We start from the raw sequence: 24,291 nt of genomic DNA on the forward strand, positions 1-24,291 counted from the left end.
TCTGGGTTCTGGAGCCTGTGGCTCCCAGGGCACTCCAGGACAAATGGAGTGGCCCTTACCCAGTACTAGAAAGGAAGAGTCAGGTCACCTACCTGGTGGACCTGGGCACAAGCAGGAGCCCCAAGAGGGTGATACATGTGAACCGTCTTAAGCTCTTCCATGACAGGGCTGATGTAAATCTGTTGATGGTAACAGATAAGGACCAGGAAGCTGAGAGTGAACCTCTCCCTGATCTCCTCTCATCAGACCCTAAAGATGGCTCAGTGGATGGAGTGATCTACTCAGACACCCTCTCTAGCCAACAGCAGTCTGACTGTAGGAAGGTCCTGCAGCAGTTTGCTGAACTCTTTTCCCTAACCCCTGGTCAGACACACCTGTGTACCCATGATGTGGACACAGGAGACAGCATGCCTGTCAAAAACAAAATATTTAGACAGTCTGACCAAGTTAAGGAAAGCATCAAGGTGGAAGTCCACAAGATGCTGGAATTGGGAGTAATTGAGTACTCTGACAGCCCCTGGGCTAGCCCAGTTGTCTTAGTCCCCAAACCTCACACCAAAGAAGGAAAGAGAGAGATGAGGTTTTGTGTGGACTACAGAGGTCTCAACTCTGTCACCAAGACAGATGCTCATCCCATTCCTAGAGCTGATGAGCTAATAGACAAATTAGGGGCTGCCAAATTCTTAAGTACCTTTGACTTAACAGCAGGGTACTGGCAAATCAGAATGGCCCCTGGAGCAAAAGAAAAGACAGCATTCTCCACACCTGCTGGGCATTATCAGTTCACTGTTATGCCCTTTGGTTTAAAGAATGCCCCTGCCACCTTCCAAAGGTTGGTGAATCAAGTCCTTGCTGGGTTGGAATCCTTTAGTGCAGCTTATCTTGACGATATTGCTGTCTTCAGCTCCACCTGGCAGGATCACCTGGTCCACCTGAAGAAGGTTTTGAAGGCCCTGCAATCTGCAGGCCTCTCTATCAAGGCATCCAAATGCCAGATAGGGCAGGGAACTGTGGTTTACTTGGGACACCTTGTAGGTGGAGGCCAAGTTCAGCCACTCCAGCCTAAGATCCAGACTATTCTGGACTGGTCAGCTCCAAAAACCCAGACTCAAGTCAGGGCATTCCTTGGCTTGACTGGGTACTACAGGAGGTTTGTGAAGGGATATGGATCCATTGTGACAGCCCTCACAGAACTCACCTCCAAGAAAATGCCCAAGAAAGTAAACTGGACTGTAGAATGCCAACAGGCCTTTGACACCCTGAAACAAGCTATGTGCACAGCACCAGTTCTAAAAGCTCCAGATTACTCCAAGCAGTTCATTGTGCAAACAGATGCCTCTGAACATGGGATAGGGGCAGTTTTGTCCCAAACAAATGATGATGGCCTTGACCAGCCTGTTGCTTTCATTAGCAGGAGGTTACTCCCCAGGGAGCAGCGTTGGAGTGCCATTGAGAGGGAGGCCTTTGCTGTGGTTTGGTCCCTGAAGAAGCTGAGACCATACCTCTTTGGTACTCACTTCCTAGTTCAGACTGACCACAGACCTCTCAGATGGCTGATGCAAATGAAAGGTGAAAATCCAAAACTGTTGAGGTGGTCCATCTCCCTACAGGGAATGGACTTTATAGTGGAACACAGACCTGGGACTGCCCATGCCAATGCAGATGGCCTTTCCAGGTTCTTCCACTTAGAAAATGAAGACTCTCTTGGGAAAGGTTAGTCTCATCCTCTTTCGTTTGGGGGGGTGGTTGTGTAAGGAAATGCCTCCTTGGCATGGTTGCCCCCTGACTTTTTGCCTTTGCTGATGCTATGTTTTGAATTGAAAGTGTGCTGAGGCCTGCTAACCAGGCCCCAGCACCAGTGTTCTTTCCCTAACCTGTACTTTTGATTCCACAATTGGCACACCCTGGCATCCAGATAAGTCCCTTGTAAGTGGTACCCCTGGTACCAAGGGCCCTGATGCCAAGGAAGGTCTCTAAGGGCTGCAGCATGTCTTATGCCACCCTGGAGACCCCTCACTCAGCACAGACACACTGCTTGCCAGCTTGTGTGTGCTGGTGAGAACAAAACGAGTAAGTCGACATGACACTCCCCTCAGGGTGCCATGCCAGCCTCTCACTGCCTATGCAGGTATAGATAAGTCACCCCTCTAGTAGGCCTTACAGCCCTAAGGCAGGGTGCACTATACCATAGGTGAGGGCACCAGTGCATGAGCACTGTGCCCCTACAGTGTCTAAGCAATACCTTAGACATTGTAAGTGCAGAGTAGCCATAAGAGTATATGGTCTGGGAGTCTGTTTTACACGAACTCCACAGCACCATAATGGCTACACTGAAAACTGGGAAGTTTGGTATCAAACTTCTCAGCACAATAAATGCACACTGATGGCAGTGTACATTTTATTGTAAAATACACCCCAGAGGGCACCTTAGAGGTGTCCCCTGAAACCTTAACCGACTATCTGTGTAGGCTGACTAGTTCCAGCAGCCTGCCACAACCGAGACATGTTGCTGGCCCCATGGGGAGAGTGCCTTTGTCACTCTGAGGCCAGTAACAAAGCCTGCACTGGGTGGAGATGCTAACACCTCCCCCAGGCAGGAGCTGTCACACCTGGCGGTGAGCCTCAAAGGCTCACCCCTTTGTGCCAGCACCGCAGGACACTCCAGCTAGTGGAGTTGCCCGCCCCCTCCGGCCCGGCCCCCACTTTTGGCGGCAAGGCCGGAGAAAATAATGAGAAAAACAAGGAGGAGTCACTGGCCAGTCAGGACAGCCCCTAAGGTGTCCTGAGCTGAAGTGACTCCAACTTTTAGAAATCCTCCATCTTGCAGATGGAGGATTCCCCAATAGGATTAGGGATGTGACCCCCTCCCCTTGGGAGGAGGCACAAAGAGGGTGTACCCACACTCAGGGCTAGTAGCCATTGGCCACTAACCCCCCAGACCTAAACACGCCTTTAAATTTAGTATTTAAGGGCTTCCTTGGACCTAAGAATTTAGATTCCTGCAACTTACCGAAGAAGAAGACTGCTGAGCTGAAAACCCCTGCAGAAGAAGAAAGAAGACACCAACTGCTTTGGCCCCAGTCCTACCGGCCTGTCTCCTGCCTTCTAAAGAACCCTGCTCCAGCGACGCTTTCTCCAGGACCAGCGACCTCTGAATCCTCAGAGGACTGCCCTACTTCCAAGAGACCAAGAAACTCCCGAGGACAGCGGCACTGCTCCAAAAGAACTGCAACTTTGTTTCAAGGAGCAGCTTTAAAGACCCCTGCAACTCCCCGCAAGAAGCGTGAGACTTGCAACACTGCACCCGGCGACCCCGACTCGACTGGTGGAGAAACAACGCTTCAGGGAGGACCCTCTGGTGACTATACGACTGTGAGTAACCAAAGTTGTCCCCCCCTGAGCCCCCACAGCGACGCCTGCAGAGGGAATCCTGAGGCTCCCCCTGACTGCGACTGCCTGAACTCCCTTTCCCGACGGCTGGAAAAGACTCCGCACCCGCAGCCCCCAGCACCTAAAGAAACTGAACTCCTGTGCAGGAGTGACCCCCAGGAGGCCCTCTCCCTTGCCTAGGTGGTGGCTACCCCGAGGAGCCTCCCCCTTGCCTGCCTGCAACGCTGAAGAGATCCCTTGATCTCTCATTGAAAACCGTTACAAACCCTACGCGTGTTTGCACACTGCACCCGGCCGCCCCCGCGCTGCTGAGGGTGTACTTTTTGTGCTGACCTGTGTCCCCCCCCCGGTGCCCTACAAAACCCCCCTGGTCTGCCCTCCGAAGACGCGGGTACTTACCTGCTGGCAGACCGGAACCGGGGCACCCCCTTCTCTCCATTGCAGACTATGTGTTTTGGGCACCTCTTTGACCTCTGCACCTGACCGGCCCTGAGCTGCTGGTGTGGTAACTTTGGGGTTGCTCTGAACCCCCGACGGTGGGCTACCTTGGACCAAAAACTGAAACCTGTAAGTGACTTACTTACCTGTGAAAACTAACAAAAACTTACCTCCCCCAGGAACTGTGAAAATTGCACTAAGTGTCCACTTTTAAAACAGCTTATTGTGTTTTATGTAAAAAGTATACATGCTAATGTAATGATTTAAAGTTCCTGAAGTACTTACCTGCAATACCTTTCAAATGAGATATTACATGTAGAATTTGAACCTGTGGTTCTTAAAATAAACTAAGAAAATATATTTTTCTATAACAAAACCTATTGGCTGGATTTGTCTCTGAGTGTGTGTTCCTCATTTATTGCCTGTGTGTATGTACAACAAATGCTTAACACTACTCCTTTGATAAGCCTACTGCTCGACCACACTACCACAAAATAGAGCATTAGTATTATCTCTTTTTTCCACTATCTTACCTCTAAGGGGAACCCTTGGACTCTGTGCATACTATTCCTTACTTGGAAATAGTGCATACAGAGCCAACTTCCTACAATATGTATATATGTATGTTTCAACAAAGTTTGTCCCCGTAATGCGGCACGCTACAGCACAGCAGTCCTGGTCGGGCACAGGGAACGCCCAAACATATACTATCCGATGCTCTTTCCACGTTCAGAAGAGAACCAGGACACCTCCATATATACGTTGTAGGAAGTTGGCTCTGTATGTGCTATTTCAAAGTAAGGAATAGCATGCACAGAGTCCAAGGGTTCCCCTTAGAGGTAAAATAGTGGTAAAAAGAGATAATACTAATGCTCTATTTTGTGGTAGTGTGGTCGAGCAGTAGGCTTATCCAAGGAGTAGTGTTAAGCATTTGTTGTACATACACATAGACAATAAATGAGGTACACACACTCAGAGACAAATCCAGCCAATAGGTTTTGTATAGAAAAATATCTTTTCTTAGTTTATTTTAAGAACCACAGGTTCAAATTTAACATGTAATATCTTGTTTGAAAGGTATTGCAGGTAAGTACATTAGGAACTTTGAATCATTTCAATTGCATGTATACTTTTCAAGTTATTCACAAATAGCTATTTCAAAAGTGGACACTTAGTGCAATTTTCACAGTTCCTGGGGGAGGTAAGTTTTTGTTAGTTTTACCAGGTAAGTAAGACACTTACAGGGTTCAGTTCTTGGTCCAAGGTAGCCCACCATTGGGGGTTCAGGGCAACCCCAAAGTTACCACACCAGCAGCTCAGGGCCAGTCAGGTGCAGAGTTCAAAGTGGTGCCCAAAACGCATAGGCTCCAATGGAGAGAAGGGGGTGCCCCGGTTCCAGTCTGCCAGCAGGTAAGTACCCGCGTCCTCGGGGGGCAGACCAGGGGGGTTTTGTAGGGCACCGGGGGGGACACAAGCCCACACAGAAATTTCACCCTCAGCGGCGCGGGGCGGCCGGGTGCAGTGTTAGAACAAGCGTCGGGTTCGCAATGGGAGTCAATGAGAGATCAAGGGATCTCTTCAGCGCTGCAGGCAGGCAAGGGGGGGCTTCCACGGGGAAACCTCCACTTGGGCAAGGGAGAGGGACTCCTGGGGGTCACTTCTGCAGTGAAAGTCCGGTCCTTTAGGTCCTGGGGGCTGCGGGTGCAGGGTCTTTTCCAGGCGTCGGGACTTAGGTTTCAGAGAGTCGCGGTCAGGGGAAGCCTCGGGATTCCCTCTGCAGGCGGCGCTGTGGGGGCTCAGGGGGGACAGGTTTTGGTACTCACAGTCGTAGAGTAGTCCGGGGGTCCTCCCTGAGGTGTTGGTTCTCCACCAGCCGAGTCGGGGTCGCCGGGTGCAGTGTTGCAAGTCTCACGCTTCTTGCGGGGAGATTGCAGGGTTCTTTAAAGCTGCTCCTTTGGATAAAGTTGCAGTCTTTTTGGAGCAGGTCCGCTGTCCTCTGGAGTTTCTTGTCGTCGTCGAAGCAGGGCAGTCCTCCGAGGATGCAGAGGTCGCTGGTCCCTTTGGAAGGCGTCGCTGGAGCAGAGTTCTTTGGAAGGCAGGAGACAGGCCGGTGAGTTTCTGGAGCCAAGGCAGTTGTTGTCTTCTGGTCTTCCTCTGCAGGGATTTTCAGCTAGGCAGTCCTTCTTCTTCTTGTTGTTGCAGGAATCTAAAATCTTAGGTTCAGGGAAGCCCTTAAATACTAAATTTAAGGGCGTGTTTAGGTCTGGGGGGTTAGTAGCCAATGGCTACTAGCCCTGAGGGTGAGTACACCCTCTTTGTGCCTCCTCCCAAGGGGAGGGGGTCACATCCCTAATCCTATTGGGGGAATCCTCCTTCTACAAGATGGAGGATTTCTAAAAGTCAGTCACCTCAGCTCAGGACACCTTAGGGGCTGTCCTGACTGGCCAGTGACACCTCCTTGTTTTTCTCATTATCTCTCCTGGACTTGCCGCCAAAAGTGGGGGCTGGGTCCAGGAGGCGGGCATCTCCACTAGCTGGAGTGCCCTGGGGCATTGTAACACGAAGCTTGAGCCTTTGAAGCTCACTGCTAGGTGTTACAGTTCCTGCAGGGGGGAGGTGTGAAGCACCTCCACCCAGAGCAGGCTTTGTTTCTGTCCTCAGAGAGCACAAAGGCTCTCACCGCATGAGGTCAGTCACTCGTCTCTCAGCAGCAGGCTGGCACAGACCAGTCAGTCCTGCACTGAACAATTGGGTAAAATACAGGGGGTATCTCTAAGATGCCCTCTGTGTGCATTTTTTAATAAATCCAACACTGGCATCAGTGTGGGTTTATTATTCTGAGAAGTTTGATACTAAACTTCCCAGTATTCAGTGTAGCCATTATGGAGCTGTGGAGTTCGTTTTTGACAGACTCCCAGCCCATATACTCTTATGGCTACCCTGCACTTACAATGTCTAAGGTTTTGCTTAGACACTGTAGGGGCATAGTGCTCATGCACATATGCCCTCACCTGTGGTATAGTGCACCCTGCCTTAGGGCTGTAAGGCCTACTAGAGGGGTGACTTACCTATGCCACAGGCAGTGGGAGGTTGGCATGGCACCCTGAGGGGAGTGCCATGTCGACTTAGTCATTTTCTCCCCATCAGCACACACAAGCTGGCAAGCAGTGTGTCTGTGCTGAGTGAGGGGTCCCTAGGGTGGCATAAGACATGCTGCAGCCCTTAGAGACCTTCCCTGGCATCAGGGCCCTTGGTACCAGGGGTACCAGTTACAAGGGACTTACCTAGGTGCCAGGGTTGTGCCAATTGTGGAAACAATGGTACATTTTAGGTGAAAGAACACTGGTGCTGGGGCCTGGTTAGCAGGGTCCCAGCACACTTCTCAGTCAAGTCAGCATCAGTATCAGGCAAAAAAGTGGGGGGTAACTGCAACAGGGAGCCATTTCTTTACATACGTATACAGAGTTTATTCACAGCAAACACAAATCCTCCCCATCACATTTAAATATCCTAATGCAAAAACATAAACAAAGGACTAATTCGAACCATATCAATGGCGGCCATCTTGGAGTACCAATGTTAACCTAAATTGCAGCTTCAGTTGTACAGTATATCCAATATATCTTTCTAGTTTGTTTTATTCTTCATATGATCATTTTTTACAAGATTGTTGTCAGAAAGCATCATATACTGACAACCTCCTGCATAATGCAACTCCTATTGCAATTAACTTCCAATTTATATTACACAAAATTCCTTTATAAACATACATTCACTCTTGTATATGAAATAATACTGCCCAAGTGGGCAAGATTACTTTACCATGCTGCTGTTCTGTGCCTAATGTTTCGTATTAGCCTGTCCTCTTACTCACGGATCTAGTATAGTCCTCATCTTGTATAAAAGAAAACTGAAAAAAAGAAATATAACTCAACCCACATCCAAATTTCAAGAAATTAATACACCTACAACATACACTATGTTCATCACAAATGTGTGCCTAATTCCTCACTGGAATTCAGCCCCATATGGTCTAATGTCTCAAAATCTATAATATAACTTGACTCCATTATCCTCAACATACGTTCTCTATTGCCTCCCCGTTTACTCTGTTTTACCTGATCAATAACCACAAACTTCAAGAGATTCTCATTTCCTCCATGGTGGCTAGAGAAGTGTTTCGCCACTGGATAACTCTTATCATTATTTTTTATTGCCCTCCTATGCTCCAACACACACTTCTTAGCCGTATTTATCGTGCTCCCTACATATAATTTGTTGCATGGACATATAAGACAGTACACACAATATATTGTTCCGCAACTATAGCTTCCTTTGATGGTGATTACCTCTTCTCTCCCCGGTATTTTCAACCTTTTACAATTGTTGCTCGTCTTACATGCTTTGCACTTCATACAGCACGAAAATCCATTTCCTAGGTTTGCCCTAGTACCATTCTCTCTTGATATTTCATTTCTGCATAAATCATCCCTAAGCGACCTACTCCTCCTAAAAGCTATTTGTGGTCTTGCTTCAATACATTCATCCAGTACTGGATCAGTTTGTAGAATATGCCAACTCTTATTAAGTATCTTCCGTACCTTATAGGCTAGATTGCTAAATGTTGTTACCACTCTAACCTTGTCCTCACTTCTGTTCTCATTCTTATCAACATGGTAGAGTAAATCATCCCTCCTTAATTTCTCCACTTTGCATCTTGCTTGTTCAAGTTATTAGCTAAACAAAAAACAAAAACAAAATTGTGTATGGGAAAAGTTGGTAGTAACTATAACTACCTACTCTCTCACACACACACACACACACTTTCTTTCTTTCTTTTTTTCTTTCTTTTTTCTTTCTTTTTTTCTTTCTTTGTTTCTTTGTTTCTTTGTTTCTTTGTTTCTTTTTTTCTTTCTTTTTTCTTTCTTTTTTTCTTTCTTTGTTTCTTTGTTTCTTTGTTTGTTTTTGTCTTTCTTTCTTTCTTTCTTTCTTTCTTTCTTTCTTTCTTTCTTTCTTTCTTTCTTTCTTTCTTTCTTTCTTTCTTTCTTTCTTTCTTTCTTTCTTTCTTTCTTTCTTTCTTTCTTTCTTTCTTTCTTTCTTTCTTTCTTTCTTTCTTTCTTTCTTTCTTTCTCAGAGGCCTCATCTTTTATGCAGCGCCTGCAATAAAATGTGGCATCTTCCCATCCTCCTGCTCTTGCTGCTGAGGCAGCACTTCCTCTGACGCAGTATGTTGCCCTTCTGCTTGAGTCCTTTCCACCCAAGCATGGGCTACGCTGTTGGGATTTATTGCCTGCAGGTGCTTCCACATCTTGTTCATGCATATGGAATACTGGCCTGCTTTACCACTTTGGAGCATCTACTTGTACAAACTGCACATGGCTTCTTTTGCGCGTATTTTTATTTTTTTGCCCAGCAGGGAGTCCGAAAAACAACACGCTGATTCTTTCTTCTGCTGCAACTGTTGGGCTGCTGCTGCAAATGTCGATGCAATTAAATAACCTTATTTCATGGTGTTGCACCTGTGCTAGGCCCAGTGGATGGTGTGGTTGGTGTCTCCTGGTGCCTTTAAGGCCCTGATAGAGTGCAAATGTATTCACACCAAACTCACTCTAGAATTCAAATTAGCTGATGGTGCTGAGGAAAATAATTTAAAGCTTTTCCTGAAAGGTGTGGACTTTTCTGTGCAGTGTTCTCTGTGTGGCAGATCACATGGCTGCTTTCATTGTTTTTGTGTGTGCCATAGGTACTGCGGTAGTCCCATGGGACTCGTAGAGCCAATAGTAGAGCTACGGGTCACTTCAGCAGACCCTTTATTTCCTTGTCCCACAGGACAAGAGTAAAGAAATTTAAACTTTCCTATGCAGGGGCACTTTATTTTAAGTCTGAGTCAAGGGTTTCCTCAGGGGCGCAAGAGTAACCAAAGCTCTTGTAGTTTTCATTAAAATGTCTGTTTATAGCTCTGACAGTACCTGAAAATGGTACCCCAATAACTCTGACTCGTAGTGAAATTACTTCTCATTGGCTGGTAGGATTGTACTGATGTATTATCAAGGTGTTCCTGCCCTGTTAGTGTCACCAGTAAGATGGACATGAGTCTGTACACGCCCTTTCATACACTTCTCTGTTATTTCAGTAGTTTCATTGTTTTGGGATTCAACGAAAAACACACTCAAAAGGGCCTCTGATGAAGACCATAGGGGAGCTGAAGAGTTCCAGGAAGACTAGGAGGAGGCAGTGTTGTGTTTTCACTTTTAAGGAGCACCTGGTCACATGGCCTACAATGGCAGTCTGCATGAGGTTGGTGCTTGGTTCCTTAGAGTTGCACAAGTTGTGGTGCAGCTATCAGGGGTCCTCCTCAGTAACCATGCCCTAGGTACCGGGGTACCACTCTCTGGGGACTTACAGAGGGGCTAAAGGGCCTGACCACTTGGGAATCAGGTGACCAGGTGTCTTGTTTTGGAGAAGGAACACTGGCACGGGGGATCTGGTTAGCATGAATCCAGTGCTCCTTAGTCAAAGTTGCATCAAAACCCAGTCAAAATGTAGGGGGGTTCTGCATGCCATAATTCGCTCTTAATTTCCTTTTTTTTATTTATAACTTTACTAGCTGTACAGCTGTAACCCTTTATTCAGGATCCTTAAATTATTTGCAGGAATATAAATGTTTGGAAACCTTGAAGACAAACGGCCACGAAAGGCTTCATTTTGAACAACTTGTCATGGCCTGGATGGTCCCAGAGCAATACTGCAGAATCATTATTTAAACACTGCAAAATAATGAAACTGTATTTTCCCCTGAGCAGTACGAAGCTTGGTGTTGCCCAATCCATGCAAGTAGACCTGTGGGACTGAATACTTGTTTTTTTGCACCATTCCATTGTTGAGCCTTAGGCCTAGACTTTTTTTCAACACTCCAAGTGAAGTCGGAGTAACAGGAGTGCCCTAGAATGTGGCCAGAGATTGCCTTCCGGATCCTTCAAAAACTGTTTGACGCACAGATGTTTTTGGTGCATAATTTACATGCAGCGTCTACAGTGAATGGAGGAATTTAGTTCTGAACTAAAGTTGGTGTGCTTGGTGCTGTACCTCCCTGCTCCCTGTACAAGGCACCCTTCTACTGTGTCTGCACTGCACAGATAGTGCTTGCGAAGGGACATCATGATTGCTGTGACCATGTTCCCCGGCATTACTGAAAGATGAGTTTTATTCGGATCTCTAACTATCTAAAACTTTCCTTCATTAATTCTATGTCCTACTTAGAATTTTGAAGTATGCTTACAGATCAGAGGGTGGGTGAGTCTGAAATTAGTTAAAATACTGTATTGTCAAAAAAGTGGAATGGCAAATTGGTGCTTAGCTGTTGATGATGCAATCCAGAGAACTTCCCAAAGAACCTCTTCAAAAAAACTTCTGCAGACACTGAAAGAGAAAACAAAAAAGACTTCCACTTGCGACAAATGCATTACCATAGCATGCATCATGAGCAGTACCATAGCATACATCATGAGGCAAGGGGTGAGCCCAGTCCACGCACAGTTCATTTGTTTTGGCATTCACAGGAAGGTCACCTTTCCTTTTAAAAACAGCTGGCAGAATAAAAAGAAAAGTTCAGGTGAAATTTTCAAGGTTCTTTTTAACCAAGTTATATCTCTTTGTTCTAAGAGAACAAGACTAAACCAAATAACTAGCAATAGCCTCTGGATTATCCACTAACCTGGGGTTCCAGAGCAGCGTGCTGCCAACCATAGTGTTTCATCACCTCGTCAGGAGGTAGTAAGCACTATATAAATGCAGTACAATGCAATCCCATACATGCTGGCATTTTGGAAGTGGCAAAAGGGATATTTGGGGAAAAATGGAGGGAAATCTGTTTTCCCTCCCCCATTGACATATTTCTGTGGTAACATTTTTAGGTGAGAGTCAGCCAAAATAAAGCCAAATGAGAGTCAGACTGAAACAGAAAATGTGACTCCAATGAGCAAATCCGACGGCTAAAGAAGTGGCCTACATTTGCATACTGGGCAGTTTTGAACTTTTAAAAACACACTGTGTGGTTTTTTTTGCAAGCTATGGAAGACTGCATGCATTTGTGATTGCTGCGGGAAACGTTTTGGTAAATTCAAGAAAACCTGCAGTATAAGAGGCCATATAACCGGTTCAGGAGATGTGGTGGGAGGGAGGTTTTGGTTCTGGTTGTGAGAGGGGCTGCTGGGGATGGGTTGATCCCAGCTCTCCTTGTGGCACAAATCCCCCACCATCTCCTCCATTAAAACAAACATTTTTTTGAACTATGCTCCTGCCTGTATTCCAAAGAAGCTGAGCCCCACTCAAAATACTAAATTGCCTGCTTGGGGGTCTAGTGGATTTTGGACTCCTTTTTTCTTTGTTTGGATATTTGTTTTAAACACAGAAAACCATCGAAATTCAGCAGTTATGGATAGTTATTTCAAGTAAGTATAACTCATACCCTAAGGTAACTATGACTCGTGCCCTCACCGTGCACTGCTAATTACCCCAGATACTACAGCACTCATGACATCTTTTATAACATCATTGACAATATCACTGTAACATTTGTTGTAATATTATTCATTAAAAAAACTGTGCAGGGAGGTATGAGTTATAGTTACCTTAGGGCACGAAATTACCTATCCAAGCTCTTGCAGGCCCACCAATCACCTGTCTTTGCTCCCCCATAGACTACAATCTGATAATTCCAAAGTAGTGCTGTTCTACATTTGAAGGTAGATCACTGAAAGTAGTAGGTGCATAACTGGAAAAAAACTCCTAAAAAGAACTCAAATAGATCCACAACATCTCCAGTTTTAGATGAAGCATAAAACCATCATGCTAAAACTGCGAACATGAATGCTATTTTCTGTCTCATGAGCACCTTTTCCAAAGACTCCAGACTGATGAAATCGTTTTATGGCTCCACATCAGAGATGGGTGTTTTCTTTTTTTTTCCCACAGACTCCTTTGCAGTTCTAATTTACTTCTTCTAACTTTCTGTGCTTCCTTCTCCCGTCTTATTTTCGAAGTTGCTTTTTTTGGCTCTATCTGGTATTTTTCCTGTCAGTTCTCCACTTTTATCTTGCTTTGACTTGATGGGCTGCCTTTGTAATTGAATGTTCAGCCCCTACTTTTTCTTATTTACTTATTATATGTAAGTTCCATCTAGAAGCTTGAGCCTTGTGACTTGTTGAGTGTTACAAAATATAAAAAATTTAACAATCCCTGCTTCAAGTGAATCTTTTTGAATAATCTTTAAATGGGCTGCAGTCCAGAGGGAGCCTGAGTATGAGATAGCCCATAATAGAGATTAGTTTAGATCTAGAGGGGGAAAGGTGAAGAGTTTGAAAGCAAATGTATTCTTATCCTCCATACTCGAAGTGATAACGTGCACCTTATTAAACAAAAGGGAAAGTTGATCATAGAGAACATAAGATGGAGTGACAATATTAATGTTATGTATTCTTATAATAAATATGCAAGTCGTCAGTCCTTGAAACACCGCAGCTACATTCTATTCCATTTACTCTGGACTTCATTTCCATGGAAGCAGAAAAAGACCAATGGTGCCAAAACGTTAGACATGTTTAGTCATGTATTTGTTGGATGAACGAAAAGATCAGTGGCAGTTGACACAGAAGGGACATCAACCAAGAGGCTAAAATCTCTTGCCGTAAAAACTACATGCATGGTTCATGCCCAATGATGAGAGTAAATGTAAATAGAACCACCTGAGCTGGAAAGGCATTGTTGAAAGGTATGCTTATAAACTTTCAAAAAAGAAAAAATGCAGTTAATTGAGACTAGCCAGTTTGGTAGAAATTCAGTTTGCTCTCCTGGGAGTAACAAGCGGAGCCCCCCCCCCCCTCAAGTGGGCATTCATGATGCTGTTACTACATCCCTACACTGAGTATGGAATATTCTGCAATATGACGGGACTGTTCCAATTAGAGCACCATCCGAGTATTTATGGAGGTTGTATTTTCTCAGCCTTTATATTCCAAGATCAGTTAATGTATATCAAAGCAGTATTTTAGTGTGGAACAATCATTTATAAATATAGCCTTAATTGCAGCTAGAGTGAAGGCTGGGCTGGAATGGGGTGCTCTAGGTGAGCCCTTTAGGGGGGGTCTGATGATCTCAAGGTGCCAAGAGAGATAAATAGTCTTGAGTTGTTTCAAGCAAACGGTTTTGGCATTGTTTGTGAAATGTGGTGTTTTAAGGGTGGAAATGTCTATTTTATTAAGCGTTACTGGATATTGTAAGACTGGATGCAGGGGAAAGGGTGTGGGAGTGAGGCTGGTTCAGATGGTCCTATCTTAGGCACATGAAGGCCACAGTAAGAGTATAGAGAGGTGGGACAGGTCAGTGGTGGACGTGAGGATTTCTTCCCGTTCTTGCCTATAACCTTTGGCAAGAATGGGATGAATCCCTGTAGAGAAAACAAGCAGGTTCAAACAGTGCATACCAAAAACAGATAGACAATGAAGACGAACTAACAGAAGAAACTGAAATTATTTTAAGATTGTGCATGTGTACAATGAAAACGAAATGAAATAGTCGGTCTGAAATTATAATTTTTTCTTAAATGAGTATCTAGGCACTTTTGAGGTACCGAAGTTTGATTTTAACAAATATGTACATTATTTATTACTCTAAAAGTTAAATATTTGGATATTTACAAAAATATTTAGAGTAGGACCTTGCTGTTGTAGGTTTCAGTCCATGGAAAACTGTTATGCAACAGGTATGGATCGTATTTAAAAAATACAAATTGAGTTCCACATTTACAAGTTACACTGTTGTTCAAAAGCCTACACTTGCATCACTTACGGATGACTAAGGAGTTTTGTGACAAAAACTTAATTGTGAGAAATAGAGTACAACCTGACCTTTTTGTGCATCTGTTGCCAATGTTTTACTTTGGAAACCTCGGAAGCCAGTGGATGCTTTTTCTGACACTTCAGTTTTTTAACGAAAATCAGTGACACAACTTTAATGTTTGGATCCCTATTGTAGCAAATTATGGTGAACAGAATGTCCTTTACTTACACACAGATGCGTCTCAAGAAGCACCGGTGGCATCGGAAGATTCTGAAGACTCGAGACCCTTTGATCTTCTCACTGGGCTGGCGGCGTTTCCAGACCATTCCCATGTACTACATAGAAGACCACAATGGTCGGCACCGACTTCTAAAATACACTCCAGAACATATGCACTGTGGTGCCACCATCTGGGGTATGCCCTTGTGGCTCGTTTGCCTTCATTTGCAGTTGTTACAAAGACAGTGGTGGCTGGTAATTTATGGAGGGGGGGGCGGGCAGGAAGCACGCTCACACTCATTTATTCACACACACACACGCACGCACATCCATTCACAACACTCCTCAACATTCAAACATACACGCACGCACCAAACATTCATTTAAAGGTCACTTAGGTCAGCCAATGAGGGAAGGCAGCAGTCCCAACTTCGTCACAGAATGGGATCAGGTCAGTGAGACTTCTGACCCTACCCCACTCTGTGACGTGGTGTCACTGATTAACACTCGCCTGGGCGCGTCAGGGCTTAAACCTGAAGCGCCCAGGTCGGAGTCAATGGGTGACACTTCCCCTCGTCACCGAGGGGAAGGGCCTCGAAGCACCTTTGCTGAGCCGAGGAGGTCTTGCTCATAGGAGCTGTGACCTCTTCAGCCTAGCAAAGTTCAGCTCAGGCAGCTAGGAGTGTGCGCAAATCACGCATGGCTCGCTCCTGGCTGCCTGAGCTGAACATGAAGAGTGTCTTTCAGGCTGACATTTATTCAGCCTGACAGGTATTCCTCATGAGGGGCAAAAGGTGTGTGGGGGGGAGGGGGTGGCCCCTCCATCCTAAAGGACAGGCTGCGGTTGTGTATCTCATTTTAAGTGATACCATTTATACAGGCATTTCACAGCTTGGATTATGGCGTGGTGTCTGTTGGGTTTTTGACCAACATGATTTCAGCTGGAAGTGCTTGCTCTCTCTTGTCTGTCAAAACAGTTTAAAGCTCCACACCATTTATGTAACAGTTCAACCAAACTATAACAATCTGTCCTTCAATAGGAATCAGTTTTTGTGTGTGCCTCTCAGATGTGCTGAAACATTTGAAACAACCAGAATATGACATCTGTATTTGCCCTTTGGGGAAGGGGCGGGTGGACAAAGTTAGCACTTATAATTTGCATAGGATCTCTGCAGTCTATTTTCTGACTCATGAATTATGTGAAAATAATCTTTCTTCAGCCTTATAAAGGCAAGGCACCTTGCTCACACTGTATGTGGAGGTTTATTCCCACTTTATTTTGTGTAATTGTTGTAAAACTTACATGTTAAAGTTCATACATTGATATTCTTTTTGTCTTTATGCTCTTAAGGTCCCATCACTCCACAAGGCACTGGGTTTTTGGCTGTCCAGTCAGTGAGTGGTACAACGGTAGGTACAGACACGATCAATTTGCATGCAACACTGATATTCCTGGCTGTTAGCATTACTTCTTGGTGTTCCATATTGTGCTGCAAGTAGGGAAAGAAAGTTTGCATGTAGCACATTCTAAATTGATCAATACAACCACGTGGACATCAAAAAAAGTATTTATGAGAGATGACCTAATACAGAATCTCTTCACAAAACAAATGAATCTAAGCCGTATCTATGCCGGTGACCAGCTTTGTCTTCAGCTAAAGAACATTTTATATTAACTTTTTCAGATTCTTGTCACTTTAAGCTTTCATTTATTGGTGTGTAGTCTCTCCAGATGTTGCCTAGTTTCCAGTTAATCCTCTGCACTGCTCAGAATCCTGGAAAAGCAAAATATAGTAGATAATTCATAGACCATTGGAATGAGCTTAGCCCGCTCAGATTTAATGAAACACATGAATTAAATATCTCCAGATTTTTTTTAAAAAAATCACCACAAATCAGTGCTAGACTACCGTCATACCAGTTCTGATGCAGTAAAAAAATAAGCTATTTGATACCATTTTTAAAACTATATCAAGGGTGTTAATTTGTCAGGTGTGACATCACCACATTTGATTTCTCATTTTTCTGTCCTTTAATGCTTTTGGAAAGAAGAAGATGTGTTAAAGGTCAGTCCTTGTTGAACATATTAGGATCTGCTTCTCTATAGGCAGATAGTGCTACCTCCTCGGCATCTACATTTTGTTCCAGTTTGCAGGCGCTGGTTACAGTTGCCTTGGTAATGATTTTGCCGTTGTTGTTCTCACTCCCCAAACTTAAAGAATGGCATAAACATCTGGAACCAGAGGTAGGCTGTGTGAAGGCTAACAATGAGTGCTGTCCAACGAAATCCTAGAGAAAACAAAACGTCTTATCTGGATGTCTGTGTCTGAGATAGTTAAGGCTAGTGGTATTGTAAAAGCATTGGATCTCTAAAGAGTTTGGGTCTGTGTCGTCTGTCTGCCTAGGGAAATCTGAGTATTTATCGTACTTTTGTCAGTTACACCTGTCCCACACCTTTAAAGTAAACATCAACTGGGTTGTGTACTGCTATCAGTCATTCAGTTTGATTCCCCTTTACTGCTGTTAGAGCAGAGACGGCAGAATGTTAGGATCAGCAGTACAAGACAAAAATCTCCACATAACCTTAGGAAGATATGTTTCCTCTTCGTAGTCTAGTGTTCCAAAGACAAATAGTACCACCAGTGCTGTTTCTGTATTCAGTGAGGTTTGGCCACCCTGTGGGTCCCCAACCTACCTGGGCAAATAAGGGATTCATTTAGATAATTACTTCAAAATGGATTGGTCACTGCAAAGCAATCCATGCAGGCAGAACCTGGCATGTAGTGTGCTGTGGCCTGCTAAGTTGGCTCAGAGTTTTCATACACCTGCCGACCATAATATGGCACACTATTTTTTTCTGCAGACATTGAGGCATGATTACTTGTCGCAAGCCATTGACAGCTGATAGAGTTTCAGAGGAAAAGCTGATGACTGCCTAGGTTGCTTAAAGCAAAACCACTGCCAGTCCCTAGAACTGTCCCCTACAGTGAAGAAACCACCACTGGTACAGGAAATGTCAGGTGCCCAGTCACCATGCTTAGAGACAGCAGCTGCAGCCTATAGTCATAGCAGTGGCATTTTTAACTCCTACAGTGGAAAAGAATATAGGTGTATCACACAGATCCAACCCTGCACATTCCTGTCCTCGGCGACCAGCTTCCCAAAAGCAGTTCACATCTTTACCTTCCAGGACTTGGGCCTTCCAGTCAAGTGGCAGGTAGTTGCTTACCTACAAACATGGGTATTATTACTCTTAGACTAGCAGGTCCTGCAGATTCTAAAATATGCTTTGTTCCGTTCTGTTTCCGAATAGACTGCGATTCATTACCCCTCAGCTGTCATCCCCGCTCAACCCACCCGCAAACGACTTAATGAATGACAGACTTCTAGCCTGTCTTCGGGCACAAAACAAGCTTCCAGGGCCTTGAAGTGTAGTTGCATTTACTTCCTTTTCCCTAAGAAGGGAAAAGGTTTGCATCCTTTCTTGGTTCTGTGTTTTCTCCACATGTTCTTCTGAAAAATCACAATGATGACTCCCTATCATATATTTTAGGACTCTCAGTACAGTGACTATGTGGGGTTCCTAGATGTTCAGAAAGCATGTAAGTATAGACAACGTGAGGTTAGTGAACAGAGACCTGCATACTAGCCTACAATTTTACCCTTGTGAATTTCTCCCTCTTCTAAGCTATTTGTTAAGGTGATGGTGGTAGTGGTAACTCATCTCCCATATAAATTTATTTTTAACACTGCCTTCCGGAACGGAAACCCCCTTCCAGACCTGGCATTCTAAAACTTTAAATAAACAGTCACCATATTGGAAGAACAGGTCTTCTGTATAAGTCACCAGAAATGGACTCTGGCTTTTTCTCTCATGAAACTGTTCATGGGAGCAACACAACAATTTCGATTGCCTTCACTTTACAGGGTAGTTGGGCCCACATTCAACAGGTGCCTTTGCGGTTCTCCATTAAATCAGTGCAACTGGCAGGTTCTTCCTCTCCTAGTGCTGAAGGCTTTTTGCATTTTTTGCTGTTGTCACAAACGCTTCTGCACATCCAGCACTTGCAATTGACGGTTAGTCAGTATTTCAAACACCTTTCAGGCCAAGTGACAGTACTCTAATCTATACTTTCAGTTCTGTCTTGGTTGGACAGACAACATCTATCGGGGACGCCGTCCTGGCAGTTGTAACATATGCTTCTCTATGCCTACGTAGTGCATCCTTGGGCATGGGCATAAAGAGGTTCTGTAGTTTCAACCTCCTCCATGTCAACCTTTTAGAATTAAGAGCGATTCACCTGGCTGTGACAGCTGTTTACCGCAGCTATGGAACAAACCGGTACAAATGTTCATGTATAATATGCTACTTGTGTTCTTTGTGGAGAAGTATGAAGAAGTAGGCTGTGGATCCCTGTGGAAACCATTTCTGCTTCTCTTCTCCTTGACCGTTGTTAAAATAATTGGCTTGTGAGCAGCCCATCTTGTAGTGGAGGCAGATCGCCCAAGCAGTCTTCGGTCAGTAAACCACAAACGAGGATTCCATGGACAGCCATTTGAAAAACTTTTTACAAATTTTCTGGCTTAGACCTCTTTGCCACTATGACCAGAAAATGGTAAGCCTACTGCTCCCAAGAAAACCCATCCCCAGGGTCTGCCTTGAAATGGTCATCCCAATCTGCTTTATATCTTCTTCCTTCTTCATTTCATTCACATGGGCATGTGCATGATCAGACTTCACAGTGCTTGTGTGATATGTATCGCCTCAGCCTGGGCAGTCTTTTCCTCCTGGACGGCTGGCCTCCGTGGCCCATGAATATTTAGGACAAACTTCTAACGTAGATTAGAGGGAAATTACTTAATTCTACTGAATAATGACATCTTGCCTGGAATTGGGAAGGATGGCATTTGGATGTCATAGATGTACTGTTGTGCTCTAGAAGGCCTACACCTATATTAGCATATTCCACTGTTTCATCTTCGCTTCTTGGTGCACATGCAACAATACTGTTCCCTTCCTAGCAGGTGTCTTGCACATTCTCAAGGTTTGCATCTCTCCGACGACAAAGGGGCTCAACACTGGCATTATTAAACGCTTTCTAGTGTCAATTTTCATATTTTCTTGCAAGATTCGGATGCTCTATTTACGATCCCGGTAGTAACTGCATTCATAAAAAAATAAAAAAAATATATATTCATTTGGCCCCAACCATATTTATGAATTCCTTTTATCCTCCAGGTCACCTTTCCAAGTAAGAAAAACTCTTACAGACTGGTACCTATAAGAGAGCTCAGTTCATTCATAGACCTGCCGATTGTCATCTAGACAGTAAGCTATTTATTGTCTTTAATGGTGCTCAGGTCGGCAGACTGGTCTAGAAGTAAGCCATGCCCACATGGGGTACCTTTACATAAATCCTGGCTGGTAAGGACCCACCAGAAAGTATGTTTGCACAGACTAAGAGGAGAAAGTGGGTACCTTTTGGCAAGATGCCCTAGTCTATTTGCAAGGAGGGACTACCTACGGAGCATTTCTTTTTTTCTATTCTCTTCTGTGTGAAGGAGCAGGACAGTACTCAGTCCAGGGTCATGAGAATGGAGCTTCAGGAATGTCTGGTTTAAATAATAGAGGTTCCCCTGTGCTCCTCCTTGTGGATTGGTAAGGAAGTGATTCATCCAATGAATATTCAGGAGCCAAAGTCTATTGAAAGAAGAAGCTATTTACGTTTGATGACATTCTTTCTTTTGAGCTTGACTGTTCTATCAGTTTTTTTTTTTTAATCACCCTCTCGCCTGGGGATAGTTGTTTTTTTATTTTTTCATATTTTGCTCTTTGTGTCTGGACTCTGTCTTAAGCGTTTAGAGGCACAAAAAAGTTGGACATGACTACAGTTAGTGATTAATTGGTGCCTTGTTTTGATCATGCGACCTTCACCTCCAGTAATGTTGATGTACTCCATGAATTACATCCTACTGTGACTTAATCTATATGTTTCAACATCATTAGTTCTAGAACGTTATTTCATCTGAACAGCAACTCAAACGTTGTTGGGCCAATACTGAGGCCTAAATATTCAATTCAGTTACATATTACTTAATTGCACATATGCATACCTTGCCAATACATATAATCAAGGTATGTAGATGGGGCATTATGAATAGTAAATCTCTGCTTGCCTATATGCACTTATGTTCTCGATGGTCTAGTCCTCAATTTTTAAACCTTGGTGTTTTGGCCTATCTGTGTTTTCCTACTCGATATTGTGTCATACAACCTTATTGGGACAGATGTTCATATAAGGTATCAGGGGAAGCAAACTAATCCATTAAAAATAATGTTATTAAAGCCAAGTCCAATAGCAAAGACTATAGGTATTCTCTGCTTCAAGTAATGTGATGTATACTATAGCCCAGATTGATTCTGAACCCCATTGGGCATGTACTGATGACTATTTACAGTGAGTGTGGAGACCTATCCATACAAGACAGGAAAACACTGACGAGCCCTATTTTTGAAGCAACTACATTTCTTGGGTATAGGGACATGTATAGGTTTGTGCAGTTCTTAAAGAGTTCAAGTGCTTTTTTCCTTTTTGTTTGGGCAAACCTCGTAGCTGACATGCAGTGAAAACGTTCTTGAAAGATACCCTTTTTGCTTACCATCAAAATGACAAATTAGGGAAAAATTACAGAATTTCCCAGTACGTTATTGGTTAAAGAGGACACTTCATAATGCTTTTGCTGTAATTTTTCACTAGCAGCTGCTTACTGATGTGTGTTAAAGGTGTGATCTCTTGGATGATGTACTAGACAAGTGAGAATTTAAGGGAATGGTGGCTTGTAGTTGCAAATTCTCTTTCCTTTGAAAGCTAGAGGTTTTGTCCCCTCAAAGTGAAGGGGTGTCCTATTGCTTATTGCACCTGGATGCATTTCCTCTTTATACTTTGTGGTGTCTTGTTCGTGAAATACAATTGAGTTTTAGACTTCTCCCAGTCATACAGAGGGTATACAACCAAACAGAAGGGCCCACTGGACAGTAACTTATCTCCCTACTCTGTGCTGTCCATTCTGTCTCTTGAGCATTGAAATGTTTCTAGTGTCAGTTTATTTGGGTATGATTTGTGGCATCAGAGAGGCCACCTTTAAGATCCAATGTATGACTGCTCTTACCTGACAAATTAAACCAGCTCCCCAGCTCTGTTAATTTGAAATTGTTCTTTTTATTTTGGATCTGCTCCTCCTCTTGCTTGTACTTTTCCTTTTCAGTGCTGTATGAAAAGCTTAATAGGCTTTTGTGCTTCTATTCCACATTTAAGCCTGAATTTCGTGTAGCTGCTACTGGTGTTATACTGGATTTGGATAAGTCCATAACTGTGGTGAAGAAGTTGAAGCTCATTGGCTACCCATGCAAGATCTATAAGAATACCGCTTTTATTAAGGTACGTTGTTGCAAGATTTAATTTTTAAGACACTGCTAAACGGCAAACATTTCATCCTTTACAATTCCTGTTGTAAATTAAGTGATTTGCCTAGAATCAAGCAGTGTATCCGTGTGTGACTGGGCTTGTGTAGAGAGCTCTCAGTGTATAAAGTGTTCCATTTATATTTATGCTCAGACCCTCAGCTATAAAAAAAAAATCACACATGGTTGACTAAATCGTATCTTAATTTGTCCATGAACATAAATAATGGAGCAGACCCAATTCTGGTCTGAAATTCCTCATGTGAACCATCCAGTGATCCATGAAAATGTAGCTGGAAGTGTGTTTTTGTAGTATGTGTTTTGAGTCATTAGTGAATTGATTAGTTAAATAGTAGACTCATTCACTTACATCCCAGGCCTCGTAAGTTGATCTGTTAGGGAGAGCCGATAAAGGTGTGGTTTATGAAACACTTAAACACCATAGAACTATTTCTGCACAATAATATAAACTTTCACAATGGGCTGCATACTAATCCACTGGTGTACGTTTAGTATGACTCAGTTGGTTGACAACTCACAGCAGAGTCCTTGTGTATCCTTTTCCAAGTTTGACTCTTGGCAAAAATACATCAATCAGTTTTTCACCGTCCATGAGTCCAATTGATTTGGTTAGAAACAACTATGTGGCAAAGAATGTATGAAGTAGATAGTTTCCAGAAACTGGTTCCTCCAACAAGGTAGTCTTGAAGAAATAGTGGCCTTACAAATAATTACTGCCACCAGTCAGACTTCACAAATATCCACATTCAAAATTTTACAGTTTGCATTTTTCTCTAAAATTGCTTATTGTCATTACACTTTACTAGTTATTAAATAAAATAAATGGTTTAAAGATGCAGAACCCAAAGCAGAAACTGCCTGCTTTTAACTTTTGTTTTTAAGCTCAGTGGAGCTAAATACCTCTGCTGCAAGAAAGTATCAAATATGCAGTATCTTGTTTGACACAAGTGATTCTGTATTCTTTCTCATGTGAGCCATACAACTCAGTTTTTATGAGGTTCTGCTTTTACTCCCATCTTTACATGTAGCACGCCTGGTGCTACTATGGCTTGACTCTGCTCTAGTTACTGTACATTGTCTCAAAAGCAGGCAGGAGTACTACACCAACTACTTTCTTGTTAAAAAAGAAAGATATCTAATAGCCACCACCCATTTTGGGTATGTATGGTTTAATTAGGTTCTATCTCCACAAAATCAAACTGCCGATTTTTGCCAGCGGTCCAGCATGGACTAGGTGTGCTCACTAAAGTGACAGGATGAATACTTGTATACACACGCAGTCCAAGGCCCTCAAGAATTCTGTGGATTGACTCCAGTTTAAGCATTTCCAATAAATGACCACTCACTGTGGGAACATTTAATAAAGTGCTTTTGGGGGCTAAACATGAGATCCCTCCTCGTAAACCTGTTGATTCTTGAGGTTGTCTTTCTAGACTTAGTTATTCCTGGGTGCTCTGATCTTTAGTAGGTCTGTCAGAATCAGGAGGTTGGAAGAAATGATTACTCAAGATGCTCACCCACTTAAACATCCCAACATCTACCAGGGACCTGGCTTCCTCATCATCCCAGAGGCTGCTCTCACCTGGTATTGATTGTGATTGCTCATTCACAAGAATGAATCTGCACGCTCAAGGTGCCTGCCGCACAGGGGGTGTATAGCAGTGTTACTGACCTCGTCAATGTGGGAGATCAACAGAAAAATCACTTGTTCGATCACCTGCTGCCCAATTTCTGTAACCAGCTGTCTGAGATTCTGGAAGTGGGTAGCCCTCTATTTTTGGCTATCCCCTTCTTTGTTGCCTAGATGGTCAATTTTGTTTTCTGTGTGTATTGTAACCACTATGAATATCACCACTGATCTGAAAGTATTCAGCTCTTGGAAAAATACCTTAACTCCAATGATTGTTGAAGGGAGAATCAGATCT

At 43.7% G+C, this 24,291-nt stretch overlaps 1 protein-coding gene across 1 annotated transcript in view; it reads left to right on the forward strand.

Annotated features, from left to right (window-relative positions):
* Positions 1–24,291, forward strand: part of BMS1 (BMS1 ribosome biogenesis factor) — a 123,155-nt gene that overhangs the window by 60,172 nt on the left and 38,692 nt on the right. The window contains exons 17-19 of the mRNA XM_069240194.1: positions 14,899–15,079; positions 16,235–16,293; positions 22,200–22,322. Of these exons, the coding sequence (XP_069096295.1) occupies positions 14,899–15,079; positions 16,235–16,293; positions 22,200–22,322 (363 nt within the window). The remainder of the gene's footprint in view (positions 1–14,898; positions 15,080–16,234; positions 16,294–22,199; positions 22,323–24,291) is intronic.

This window comes from Pleurodeles waltl, chromosome 6 (genome assembly GCF_031143425.1).
Source record: "Pleurodeles waltl isolate 20211129_DDA chromosome 6, aPleWal1.hap1.20221129, whole genome shotgun sequence".
NCBI lineage: Eukaryota > Metazoa > Chordata > Amphibia > Caudata > Salamandridae > Pleurodeles > Pleurodeles waltl.